Raw genomic sequence first — 14,464 nt, 5'->3', positions numbered from 1 at the left:
CATTTATACTTCATATATGTAATCTTTGTTGAAAGACCTTTCATTGAATACCAACAACTTTGACCCCTTGACCTTGACCTTGTAGATTTCCGTACTTTCCATCTTTGTGAGAAGACCCTTGATTGGATGCCAAAAATTTTTACCCTTTGACCTTGACCTTTGAAACTGGCCTACTTTAAAAACTGCAAACATTGGCCATATCTTTTAAATGGTTAGGGCTAGTGCTTTCATACTTTACATATTTAATTCCTGTGACAAGACCTTTCAATTGATAGCAAGAACTTTGACTCTTTGACCTTGGAGTTTGGCCTACTTAAAAAAAAATTAACCTTGATCATAACTTCTGAACGGTAAGGGATAGGGCTTCTATACTCTACATAAGTATTCTATGTGGCAAAAGCTTTCATTTGATACCAATTACATTGACCTTTTGACCTTGGAGATTTTTTTACTTATTGAAAAAAACTTTAACATTGGCTTACTTTCAAATTTCACAATTGTTCTCCAGTGAGAATACCCTACTTTTGTTACCAATTAATTAAATATGCATTTAAGAAAAGTTCAATCTTTGCTATGTTGCCATACGTTGGCATCAGTGTTTCACAAACACATCTTGTTAACTCTTGAATCTTAACTATTGAGTACAATATGTTCTTCTTCAAATTTGCTAGTATAAAAATTATGCTTTTAACTGTACACTAAAGATATTCATTTTATTCAGAAATGCATTTGTTGGACACACAAAAATGCGCTTGAAAATATCTTGTATCTTTATCGTATATTTACATTTCGTTTTCTCAATGCTTCTTTTGTTCACTTTTGTTGGTTTGTAGAAATGTGTAAGCGTTAATATTTAAAACCGAACACATTTTTTTTATGAATAGGGCTTCGTATTATTATTCAACTGCTTCGTAGTTTAAATCATAAAAACGGCATTCATTTCTGTTGAAGCGATTATTTCTTTCCAGGGGTCAAAAATGTGTGTCTTAATGAAAATACATTTTTCATCTTCAAAAATTCTGATAGTCTTCGCTTTGGAATATTTTAAACAATGATATTCGACATGACTGAATCTCAACCCAGTGTGTCAAGAAACTATTTGTCAATGGTTACAAATTCTTCGTCAACTGACATTCATCATTTTGCTGAGCATATACCATCTATTTCAGAGAGTGAACATTATTCAAGAATCAGATATACTTCAGATTACAACAAAAACTGTAATGATGATTACCTAGAATCGACTGACGTTTCGGCTACGTATTCAGAAATTCCTAGTCGTATAGAAGTTTTTGAATATGAAAGTACTGGACCTTGCAACGATGACCATGCATACCAAAAGATCCCCCATAAGGTTTGAGGTATGAAAAAGGCCAATTCTGATGAAACTAAAGTATACAAATACTACTTGATTTTTTTGGATATTTATAAAGAGCCATAGCTGCCTTTCCGACGACACGGCCTACTCAAGTATTTTAAAGGGAATCACTTGTTTCTATTTATAGATACATGTATCTTTTCAATTCAAGATCAAACAACTTGTATGTAATCATTTGTGGACCAGTGTTATATTTTCATAGTTGCAAGTTTGTTACATGACAATCATTTTGATCGTTCAATACTCTTATTCTAAACAAGACTTTTAGAAAATCTTAAAATTAAACAAGATTGCAGCTACGACTTAGGTTCATTAAAATAGTTTAGGACTGTTTTTTCCCGAGATACTTTCAAGGTGCAATGTTGTATAATATATCTTTTACATTATTTATACACGTATTATAAAATAAAAAAAAAAGAAAAATTAGGGAAAATGCATAGAGACAAATAAAAAAAACTGCGAGACTCGAACTCACGATCATTATGCCTACAGTTCAGCAATCATACCACTACGCCACGAAGTCATTTAAATCGGAAGTATAAATCTAAGACAGATAGTTGAATCTTAAAATAATATCAGAAGAAAAATTAAATACATATTTTAAACATTTTCAATATGAAGACCACCTTTAACCAAATTTATCTAAATGTAATGAAGTGCAGTCATATCCGAATAAAATTATTCAGAAGTTGTTTTTCTGGTTAAGGATGGTCTTTAGCCACAGTTTGTCATTGTTCAGGGGGGTACCTCTGTATTTACTATATTCTCTATATAAACTGAACGATTTTTATATCTGTCATATGAGGGAACTATTAATATTTAAATATCATTTTTGTGTGATTTGCTTTAAGGCATGTATAAACGAAAATTGTATGACAAAATTTTGGTTAAACAATGTATTTAAAAAAATACCACTAGAGTAGGCGAAAGCGACTATCAAATGCGCTATGGCTCTTTGTGAAATCTTTTTGATTTTATTTGATTTCAAGTATTATACAGTATGTGCAATTTCCTAGGTATTTACTCCAGTATATTAAATAATCTGTTTTATTAATCGAAGAAACTGTTTAAAAACCTTAAAGTTTTTTTTCAAGGATGACGAGGAATTTAAATTGTTAATGAAAATACTTCCTGTAGAACGCTACGGTAAAAAAGCCTTCAAATGCAGAGTGATAGTATTGTGAAAAAATTTATATTATCTAAAAATCATTTTTAGAATATTCAATATCTATTTCAGATAAGTAAAGAATATGGTAACTTAACCCTTTTACTAGTTTTTTTTAAAGTTTCTGAAAAGGTCCCATTCCATACCTCGATTTGATTATGGGTCAATGCACCTTTTCATGAGAACATTGCAAATTATTCAATTTTCTTTTATTGATTTAATTGGTTATCTCATACTTTATAGTTTTACACAATTTCCAGAGTTTCTCTACTCCTCACTTATGAAACATATGCAGAAAACGAACAATATTTAAGATAAAAAGTCCAAAAATCAATACAAAATAGGAGCAGAGCAATCACGGACCTCCAAAACATCAGAGGTGGGATCAGGTGCCATGGAGGAATAAATCAGACCTGAATCATTAACAATTCCAAGGAATTTTTGGACAATTTGAAATTTGATATTCATGTTAGTTTCAATGTGATAATTTTAAAATATATCATGACACAAAAATTCTCTGTTTCTTTATATTACATATATAATGAATAACAATGAATATAATATTTTCTCAAAAATGTACTCCTAAATAATTCTGGAGGGAATACATGTATATTAAAAATATTAAATTAAAAAATAACAACTATAGCATCAACAAAAACATTTTCCCATAGACTGTGTGCAGCTCTACAAGAAGGAGATGCTTCTTCAAGCTTGGAATTGTTGCAATTTTTTTGCTGTGATTGCTACATCAATTGGAATAATCTAGATAAAGACATAAAAGGTATGAAACCATCGTTTTTGTAAACAATTACTAGTAAGTGCACTGCACATGTCATAAAAAATAAACTAATAAGTAAATGTATTCAAATGCATAAATCATTCAGAATTATTGATTGATTGTGTATTGTTTAACTCCCTCTCGAAAATTTTTCATTCATATCGAGACGTCACCATATACCGGTGAAGGGCTTCAAATTTTGACCTTTACTCGGCACTCAGGGCCATTGAGCAGTGAGTGATCTTTATCGTGGCAACGCCTGCCGCTGACACGGGGCCTCTGTTTTTAAGGTCTCATCCGAAGGACCCACAACTTTCACTTCAAAGTGCCGAGCGCATGGCAAAGGAACAGTTGCTACCCATTTTTTTTTATCGACTTCGGTCAGTCGCGGCCGAGATTCGAACTCACGACCTCCCGATCACGAAGCGAGCACTCTACCGACTGAGCTACCGTGAACGGTTTCAGAATTATTTAAATATGTTCAAATTTTAAATAACCAGAATATATATGTATTGTCCCTGTCAAATATAGATCTGATCTTACATATATGAAACATGCAGATAGTCATTTCAGATTCCTTCTTTTCTTTTTCCTTGTGTAGAATATGACAACACAGTTAGATATTGTGAGTATTTTGCTTCATTATTTCTAAATAAAAGATTCGAAATGTTGTTTTAATGAAATAAATGCAACATTAATGTATCTGTATTGATCTTGCTTGGCATTTCATTTAAGATATTACATTTGGGAGATTTACAATTTTCAATTCCTCCCTCGAGATGTCTAATGGCGTTTTTGATGCAAAAATGTTTTGCATTACGGTATTTATTTATTTTTTTTTTATCTTTTATGTATATATGAGGTTAATCAAACAAATTCCAGTTTCTAAACAGTGTGGTATTTATTGGTACTGTAGGAAATCAAGATCTGAATACATTTAATTTTATTTTTCAAAAATAAGCTTCAAACCTATACTGAGAATAGATTAGACCATATATCTGAAGTAAAAGGACTATAAAAGTATACTTAATTTGTTCACCAATGTCGTTTATTTTTATGCCCCCTCAAACGAAGTTTTGGGATTATTTAGTTTTTGTCGTGTTCGTCTGTCTGCCTGTCTGTCTGTCTGTCTGTCTGTCTGTCTCATTTATACTTCAAATATGTATTTTTTGTTGAAAGGCCTTTCATTGGATACCAATAACCTATTTTTTTTTTAAATTTACATTTTCATAGTATATAAAACAAATTCCATATAAATTGCTACAAAGTGGTATACAAATTGGATTTTAAACTCACACACACACCCTCCCTTACATTCACTCACACATATCGGATTAAACTGGAAATATACGGAAAAATAACCTTGACCTTTTGACCTTGACTTTCGAGATTTTTGCACTATGAAAAAACTTAAACCTTGGCCATAACTATTGAGCGGTAAGGGATACGGCTTTCATACTTCACCTATGTAATCATTGTGAGAAGACCCTTCATTTGATAGGAAGAACTTTGACCCTTTGACCTTGACCTTGGAGTTTGACCTACTTTTACAAAGCAAACCTTGACCATAACTTTAAAAGGGTTAGAGCTAGTACTTTCATACTTTACATATTTAAGACTACAGAACATTAACTGGCAAAATTGGAAATATACAGTTTACATCATTTCTATCTGTTACAATCAAAACATTCCGTGATAGACAATGATATGGGCGGGTATAATTCGACGCGGATGTGGAGAAAACATCGGATTGAAATTGCAGATCGAAATTCATTTTCAATCCATCTGAGCTGTTTTCAACAAAAAGTGAATGTATGATCCAAAATTCAAGTAATTTCAACTCCCACATACATATTGTTTGAAGTTCACATTAATATGAGTTTCAGCTTATAATTTTAGAAAGACGATTTTTTAGGAGAAATTTGATTCTAGAAAGGGGGTATATTGTCGAGTCAGGTCATGGCTTAACATGACAATATATTTTATTTCTATGATTATAAGAGTGCATGAGTTTTATACTTATTCTCACTGAAGACTGTTGGATAACTTTATTTAAAAATCGTTCAGCCCCCCTCCCCCAACACAAAGATATATATATACATGTATACATATATTTACCAAAAAGAAATGAAATATTTGTCTCTTGAATATTAATTTATTAAAACACTGGACAAAAAAAATTAAAACTATACCAAAATTGAAATTATTTGTCTTCTGGGTCAATCAGTAATAATGTGCCTTCTAGCGTAGCTGAGGTGGATTGAAAATCAATTTCGATCTGCAATTTCAATCCGTTGTTTTCCCCACGTTAGCGTCGAATTGTACCCGCCCATTTCTTGCCTATCATTGAATGTTTTGATTGTAACAGATAGAAATGACGTAAGCTGTATATTTCCAGTTTTGCCAGTTAATGTTCCGCGGTCTTAATCCTTGTGACAAGACCTTTCATTTCTTAGCAAGACCTTTGACCCATGGACATTAATCTTGGAAATTGACCTAATTTCAATTTTTTTAACTTTGCCAAAACTTCTGAACAGTTAGGGCTAGGGCTTCCGAACTTTACATATGTATTCATTTTGGCAAGACCTTTCATTGAATACTAATTACCTTGACCTTGACCTTGGTGATTTTTTCTAATTATGAAAACCTTTAACCTTGGCCATAAGGATAAGGCTTTCACACTTCACATATGTAATCCTTGTGAAAAGACCCTTCATTGGATACCAAGAATTTAAACCTTTTGACCTTGACCTTCGAAATTGACCTACTTTTAAAAAGCAAACCTTAATCATTACTTTTAAAGGGTAAGGGCGAGGGCTTTCATACTTTACATATTTAATCCTTGTGACAAAACCTAGACCTTTGACCTTGGAGTTTGACTTACTTTTAAAAAAATTTAACCTTGGCCATTGCTTCTAATCGGTTAGGGCTAGGGCTTCCATACTTTACATATGTATTTTTGGTGGCAAAAACTATCATTGGATACCAATGACCTTGACCTTGAAGAATTCCGTACTTACGAAAAAACTTTAAATTTGGCCTACTTTTATATTTCACAACTGTATTTCCAGTGAGAATACCCTACTTTTGGTATCAATATATTAAAATTGCATTTGAGAAAAGTTTAATCTTGTTTATGTTGCAATACGGGGGATCAGTGTTTCACAACACATCTTGTTGCTAGTTGGGATCCTTTATATTCAACTGTAGCAGATTTCGAGATAACTACAAATTTTGCCGTATTCAGGACTTTCGGTATGTTAAATGTTTACTGCATTATTTTTAATATTAATTCATCTAATTTTATTTTTCATTCATATACATATTTTTTACATTTCTTTTTTTTTTTAAAGAAATGAACCAATCATGCAACAATTCTAAAGCAGGAAGTTTTACTTTTCTAATTTATTCTATTTATTTTTTAAGAAAAAGAACTTATTAAAAATATTTTCCAAAGTTAATCTGAAGCTCTTTTAATAAAATCTTGACAAGAATCAGTAAATTAGAAATGTAAAGCTGTTGCTTAAGAATTGTAAACTCTACCAATGACTTCATTAGAGTATCTGAGAGCATTGTCGTGGAATCACAATTATACTTTGACCCGGATATAGTTGTAAAGAATGAAGAACTTACACAAGATATAAAGAATTGCAACAAAGACGGGCTGGGCAATATACGAATGGGATCTTTCATCATTGAAGGAAACAGTTTGACGCTTAATACACTCCTTGCTGTATTTGAAAAAGATCCGTTGTCCTTTAAAAGTCATGAAAAATCATCCGAAATGACTCAGAGTTCAACACAATCAACTTTATTCCATACATCTGACGTATCAACATTTGTTGATAAAGCAGGTAGTAATTTAATTATTTAATAATTATTTTTAAAACGTAAACAATAAATACATTACAAATAAATAGATGCACGTTTTGAAAATTTCATTCGCATGGTACTAGGAGGATTTCATCGTCAAATTAGCAAAGATATCTACTTAAAGTCCTACACGCTATATGAACCCCGAATTTTGTGTGAAACAAAATGATAAATGATTTGAAACACATGAAGTGTAATGAAAAATAATACTCTCTACAAAATTTTACTATAGAAGTCGTTGTAATAACAAAACAATTAAGCAATATATGGCAATTAAGAATTCAGGCTTTTCATGAATATTGATAAAGGAAGTGCGTAAATAGTACACCTATATATAGACACGCATGTCCACGGGAAATCACAGACGAGGCATGTTGCATATTTTGACAACAATTATTATAGTAAAAGGTTAATATGCGTCATAACAGAGTAGATCGTTGATACTGATTTCATTAAAATAAAGATATCATTAAGAGTAAGACGCTTGCCATCCACTTCAAAAGTGAGTAGTATCTCAAACGGCCTACCTTGTTTTCTTCATGTCATGCTTGTTTATCAATCTAAAAGTAGAGACGGCGTCACGTGATGGATTTATTTAAAAATAGCTACATGTATTGTATTTCTCTCCTAGCAGGAATATAAATAATTATAATTTGTTAACTTTATAACGCGTTTAATTTTAATGTTGTAATTTACAGTACATTCGTAACTTTTATTGATAAACAAAATATATAAATCTCCAATCTTGTTCAAACTGGTGCAAGTTATAGCGTGTATACTTTTAATTTTCATTTCATTTTTTTCACTGAATATAAAAGGATAAAAATTAAAATAATAGTCTGAAATCAATTCAAAATAAAATCAAATGCAATCATATGCACTCCTCATAGATACACATCAGATGTACAATTATCATAAAGTTAATTGCTCAATCTGTTGCTGACTTTTTATGCCCCAGTAAACTAAGTTTCGGTGGTATATAATTTTGCCCTGTCCGTCTGTTTATCTGGTTTTCTGTATCTCTCTCTATCTCTGAGTATATATGTCCGCATAAACTTTAACATTGACCATAACTTTTGACTGGGTGGAGTTAAGGCTTTCATATTACACAGGTATTTTCCTTGTGACAAGACCTCTCTTTTGGTACCATCAAATTTGACCTCTTGACCTTGGGGTTTGACCCACTTTTACAAAAATTATTCTTTAAACTAGAGCATAACTTTGAACAGTTGTAGTTAGGGCTAGCGCTTTCACACTTCACATTTGTATTCATTGTGACAAGACTCTTCATTTGGTATAAACTATAAACATATTTTTTAACTTTTGCCCTCAACCTTCAAGTTTGGCCAACTTTTAAAAAGCTTTAATCTTGCCAGTAACTTTTGAACAGTTAGAATAAGGGCTTTTATATTTCATAGGGATATTCCTTGTAATGAGACCTTCCTTTGGGTACCAACTATTTTGACCTTTTGACCTTGACCTTATGAGTTTGACATGCATTTGAAAAGAAATCAGCTCTCGCCATAAGCTGTCATACGGTGGCATCGATGTTTCACAAATGATTCCCTATAGGTTCAACCGAATCATTTCTACAGCCTCTCTGAAAATTAATTTGTTCATATATGTGTTACATTGTTGACCGTGCTTTTGCTCTTTGAGATTCTTATTATTTCCATTAACAAGAAAAGATCAGAAATAAATATAGCATATTCAACTACATTGTATTATCTACATTGAACCTGTGATAAAATCAAATTGAATAACCTAAATGAGGGTTCTTATTCAGACTTTTTCTATAACTTAGGAACCAATATATATGTTAATTTAACATATTTAATAAAGATCTTTAAATGTTTTCTTTGCTTATCACCTTTTGATATCAAATTAAGTAATACTACTAAGCCTTTATGAAATTCGCAATTATCTCTTATTAAAAAATACAATTTATAGCTTTCTTAAAATATAACATTTAAAGAATTTCCAAAGGATTTATTTAAAAATAGTCGGCAATGAGACTTTAAATACCAGGGGAATTTTATTTAGCAAAGCATCTAAAACATTGCTTCGAAGAATTCCATTTTCGAAGAAATGTTTCTATTTATCCTTTTTAATTTCAAAATAATCAATAATATTGAGGTTCAAATCAAAAGTTCACAGTTTCTATTCGGATTTGATTTGATTTTTAAATTAAATGAATAACTTTGTTTTAAATTCCAAACTGAGAAGGAGTGTTACCTATTATCATTTTCATCCCCTTTTTAGCTCACCTGAGCAAAACGCTCAATTGAGCTTTACTGATCGAAATTTATCCAATGTCTGTCGTCATTGTCTTAATCTATTCTTAATCCATCCTCAAGTAGTGTAGATTCAAGTTTGTTATAGGCTGTCACAGATAGTCGAGCGGATTTACCTTTCTACAAATTTTAAATATAACTCAAATTATTGTTTCTGTATTACTATTTACATATTTAATAATTCATGATAAAAATGTACAAAGTCATTGTGATTGCTGCTGTTGTCCTGGTGACCAGTTGCGCCTCTTGCTTTCCCCCTCACAGGCTGGAGGATGGACTATAGGTTCCAAGGGTGGCGTCCTATATACTACACTCCAAGGGCACACTGGGCAACCTCACTGTCGTACACCAACTTTGACGTATGGCTGGAACCTGCTCCATCATATACACATACTTTTACTTACAAGCTCTAGGGGCTTTACACAAATACACTTAACACTTATTATACGATCATAATGAACACGTCTTAGATAATATTCAATTACATACACTCTTGAGAAGTTAAAATTATACGTACGACTTCTACACAGATGCAATATTACGAATTGCTACATTACGGACAAACTATTATGACAGCAATTGTAGACCGTACTTTTAAATAGTCAAATACGTGTTACGAGATATATACAAATCAAATTAAACTAAACATACATGCTAAAAATGATGAGAAATACGGTTACTGGATGTTTTAGGACAAATGAATGATACTTTACACTATAAATAACTAAAATAAAAATGTAAACGACCTTACCTCAGAAAAGCTGGACCATAGCCTTCTTTTTAAGAAGTATGGAGTGCCAGAGAAAGCCCTGCAAGCTTTACTCAGTACATACAAAATATAAATGCTGGATATTCAGAAAAAGGTTATACGTGAGAGGGGTAAAGACGTCCTCCTCTCTGGACTGCCGTGTCCAAACTATCTTGCACGGACTGGCGGGTTTAAAGGTCCAGTGAATTGAGGTTCCCTACAGGAAAGAAGTAAGTGTGGTATATTACAAATATTTGCCCCCTTTCATATTTCAACAATATTTATAATAGAAGATGAACATGAGTCTACCTTTTCAATTATAACTTTATTTTATTGTTCTGATGCCCCCGTTGCCTAGCAACCACCCACGAAAAAGCAATGTTGAAAGCTCTTGGATTTAATATTTAACTGTTTTGGGAAATAATAACCAACAACAATATTTTCATTTTAGCTTTATAATGATCATATGTACTGAAAATTCCTAAACATTGCATTAACAAATTTATTTTGATGGGAAAACACCATAGCAACCACTCAAACATATCTTAGCAACCAGTTTATTTACTATAGCAACCAATATGAGTATGAAGTGAAGAAGTCAATACATGTCATATATTCATTAGCATTAAAGTTAATTGAAGTACTATTTATATCTAAGCTTCTATTTCACTGGTAATGCAAAACAAAATATTTCCTAGCAACGCTTAATAATTCCATGGCAACCACTTACTATTTCAGACATTAAAATATTTTAAAGAGCCACATTTTATACATAAAAAATATTGCACTTTTACATACAGTGCATCCCTATGGCACACATCAACAAAGATTCAATCCAAACTTTGTATATCAGAAAAGCTTCCTCAAAAAATATTTTCAGGTTTTAGGATGTTATGGATGTATGGTTACCTTGGCAACAAGTCTCAAATTTGGAAAAAAAATAATATTTGATCATTTTGAAATCTTATCGCACATTTTTATGGTCTAACAGGGAACAATGGTCTTTGCTGAAACACAAGTTTAAGGCTTCATATTTCATATTTATGGAAAAGTCAATAGGGTATAATCCTATTTTCTGGTGTTGCCATGGAAACAAAACAAAAAACAAAAATTAGCAATTTTACAATCTGACTTTTTTAAATCTTCAGATTAATAGTACATACATTACAGTTGCTATGGAAATGGAATCAAAAATGAAGATAAGCAATTGTTTTGTGGCTAGCATTTACACTGAATCATGCCATTGCCTAAAATCATTTCTAGGTTTAAAAGGTTATGACTAATAAAGAACAGTTTCAAAAAATGAGGAAGAGGTAATTAAAACATATACATGCATACAGGTAGCCTTACTTTGAAAATAAGATGAGTAGAATGTAAGAGATAGTTCATATTTTGCAATGCATATATGATCATGTAAAATATTCCATTGTCTTCAACAGTGTAGACATGTCACTCCTACACACACACACACACACACACACATACCAGCAAAGGCAAATTCATATAAATTAAATGTAAAAAAAACCATCAAAGATATAACTATCCAATCAAATCTACACTGATTGCTGAAGCAAACATAAAATGTAATACATATATCATTTGAGATGAATTTCCTTTGAAAGATCTATTTAATCCTTAAGGTACTCCGATCCTTAGATTCTGAAAATCAGGCATTGACTAATTGAACAAACTTACAAAAATGTGTCTGAATTCTTAAAGTAACATATTTTTACCCACAATAATTCTTCAAACTGTATCTTAAAGTTAATCATATTATATATAAAAAATTAATAAATCTGAATTAAATGTTCTAGAAATGCGAATAAAAAAACTACAATACATTTTCTATTCAAAATTGATCATCAACAAACACATTTTAGAAATGAAAATCATAGGCATCCAGGCTTTTGAATAAATATCACGTTTATACATTTAAGGCAGCTGTAGTTTCTGTGGTAAGATTAAAATGAACCTCAATTTCTTTACAAACATGTATGTAATTTTAAAGTACTTTCATGGCGTAAATTTTTTTCCCTTCATAAGCATCATTTTGAGATTTTTTAATATAAATTAGGAATTTAAGAGTTATCTGTCCTGGCTGAGGATTGGAGTACCTTAATTCCTGAAATTCACTCCTCCACAATGTCACTATCTGAATCTTCTTGGTATGCCGCATTCAGAAAGTGACATTTAGGTCCAGGTCCAGATGACAGTGGTTCTTCACTCTGATGCCTTTTCCATCCAAGGAACCACAGTACACTGGACACATGGGCACAGCAACCAACCAGTCTTGCTCCAATTTTGCATGTACAGTACCAACCACAAATGGCCTCTACACTCTCCTCTCTACCTCTATATTTTATCCAAAGTGTGTGAAGAACATTTCTAGAATGGCGAGACTGAATCTTAACTCTCAAAAGATTTGGAAAATCATGGCATACCATAACTTCATAGCTGCCTTCATCTTTTAAATGTTCTCGTGTGTAATTCTCTGCATGTTTGACTTGATAAATACCTAATGTCAGGGAGCGTAGGTCATCGAGTGAAAGGACAGGGAAATCAGCAAGTTCAGAGGATGCATCGATAGCTGAATATACAGCACGGCGAGTCAACAGCTTATTTTCTTGAACAAGAACCTGGACTTCATTGGATTTCTGTGACCTTTCTAGCATTTTGATGGCAACACTTTCAGTCTCAGGGTCCATGCTACCAAGACAAGGCCTGAAACAGTTACATAGTGCACATACGATTCTAACAAAATCCCCAACCTGTGGAAGTAGCTTGTTAGGAATAACTTTGTCCAGTAGTCTCCACTGTTTAAGTCTGCCATTAGCACTCTCAACTACCCATCTTACTTTAGTGACCATTCTTGAGAGGTTGGCTTCCGTAGTTGTATGTTGCTTTTCTCCCCTTTGCAGATAGAATGGCATGTGGACTTTCAATCCAATATCTTCCATAAAGGTCACTGCATCCCTGAACCCTCTGTCAACTACGACCACATCATCTTCTTTCAACCATACTGGAGCAAAAAAAAATATCAATGTTATTACTTTTATTATATCTTGACTTCCACGAACTTGGGTCTATTGAAAAGACATACTTGTATTTCAAATCTGTAACAGTAAACATACCTTGAATGTTTTCTGCATTTTGAGAATACATATGCTTTGTTATGCTGGCATCATTGTTGTGACAATCTGCCACATATGGTCCCATAACACTTAAAATGTACCCATCAGAGGCCACAACCATCATAGGTTTCACTAAAGGACGGTTTTTATGGAGACTGTATGAAAGGCGCTGAAATTCGTAGTCATAGCTCTTTTGGATGTATATATATGTACCATCCAAGATGATAACAGCTTGATCTTCCTCAGTGGTGAAAAGCTTTCGGGCAATTGGAGTTGTATGATGCTGAGAGAATTCCTGATGACTTATATGTTGGAATCCAAGATGTTTTGGCACAAAATTCTGCATGAGAGCCTCTCTTACTGATGGAATTATTCTTTGAATCTGATATACAGAAAGCTTGAAGATTGTGGAAAGTATTGTGTTGGGAAGGCCAGTGCGGAGTTTTGTCAGGAATACAGCAAGACAAGTTCTCTTGGTACGGCTGGAATTGTTCCTTATATTCTTTAATTCATGAACAAGTTCTGCAAATTGCTCTTTTCTCAAGCCAGTGAGACACAAATAGTCTTCTTCACTCAGAAGAGATGGTACATCAAAGTTGAGGTAAGTTGCAGATTTGATGGTACTTCTAAGGCTAGATAAAAGCTTGCATATGTCAGTTCTTGATAGTTGTTCTTCATCTTTTGTTGTCGTTAGTCCTGAGAGTGCATCTTTATTTAGGTAGCCATCTTCAACATGCATCTTGCAACATCTGCTGTCATCATTGATGAAGATTCCCGTTTCAACAAAAGCTTGTACAATGGAGGACGCTGGGATATTTATAAGGCGGTTTCTGTTAGAGTATGGCTTTCTGCAAATGACACATTTTCTGTGACCTTTTGGCGTTGATGTTATGGGAAGGCATATTGATTTTGGACTTTTTAATGAAGGATTTGAACCTGAGTTACACGTGGGCAGAGGTGGGAAGTATTCTGGATCACTGCATATTAGAGTACATGTATTTGAGGCACCAACAACTGTTCGTTTGCGAGAAAAGGATTGGTAACATTTATGACAAACTACATCCTCCTTAAGTACAGCTCTCCCTAGTCGCCGCTCT

General features: G+C 32.7%; 1 protein-coding gene and 1 long non-coding RNA gene across 2 annotated transcripts; both read right to left on the bottom strand.

Annotated features, from left to right (window-relative positions):
• Nucleotides 1–9,734: 9,734 nt before the first annotated feature.
• On the bottom strand, nucleotides 9,735–10,452 carry LOC134239549 (uncharacterized). Its single transcript, XR_009986244.1, has 2 exons — nucleotides 10,240–10,452; nucleotides 9,735–9,860 (listed from the first exon to the last, which is right to left on the bottom strand). It is a non-coding gene; the product is annotated as an uncharacterized LOC134239549 (long non-coding RNA).
• A 1,817-nt stretch (nucleotides 10,453–12,269) lies between these two features.
• Nucleotides 12,270–14,271, bottom strand: LOC134239548 (uncharacterized). Its single transcript, XM_062721715.1, has 2 exons — nucleotides 13,368–14,271; nucleotides 12,270–13,255 (listed from the first exon to the last, which is right to left on the bottom strand). The coding sequence occupies exons 1-2, from the start codon at nucleotides 14,104–14,106 to the stop codon at nucleotides 12,366–12,368; spliced, it is 1,629 nt and encodes a 542-aa protein (XP_062577699.1). The 5' UTR covers nucleotides 14,107–14,271; the 3' UTR covers nucleotides 12,270–12,365.
• Nucleotides 14,272–14,464: the final 193 nt, after the last annotated feature.

Source organism: Saccostrea cucullata, unplaced genomic scaffold (assembly GCF_032062105.1).
Source record: "Saccostrea cucullata isolate Sc308-1 unplaced genomic scaffold, CSIRO_AGI_Scuc_v1 ctg9193, whole genome shotgun sequence".
In the NCBI taxonomy this organism is placed as follows: Eukaryota; Metazoa; Mollusca; class Bivalvia; order Ostreida; family Ostreidae; genus Saccostrea; species Saccostrea cuccullata.
The sequence above is the reverse complement of the archived record's forward strand: the minus strand, read 5'-3'. Positions and strand labels throughout refer to the sequence as shown.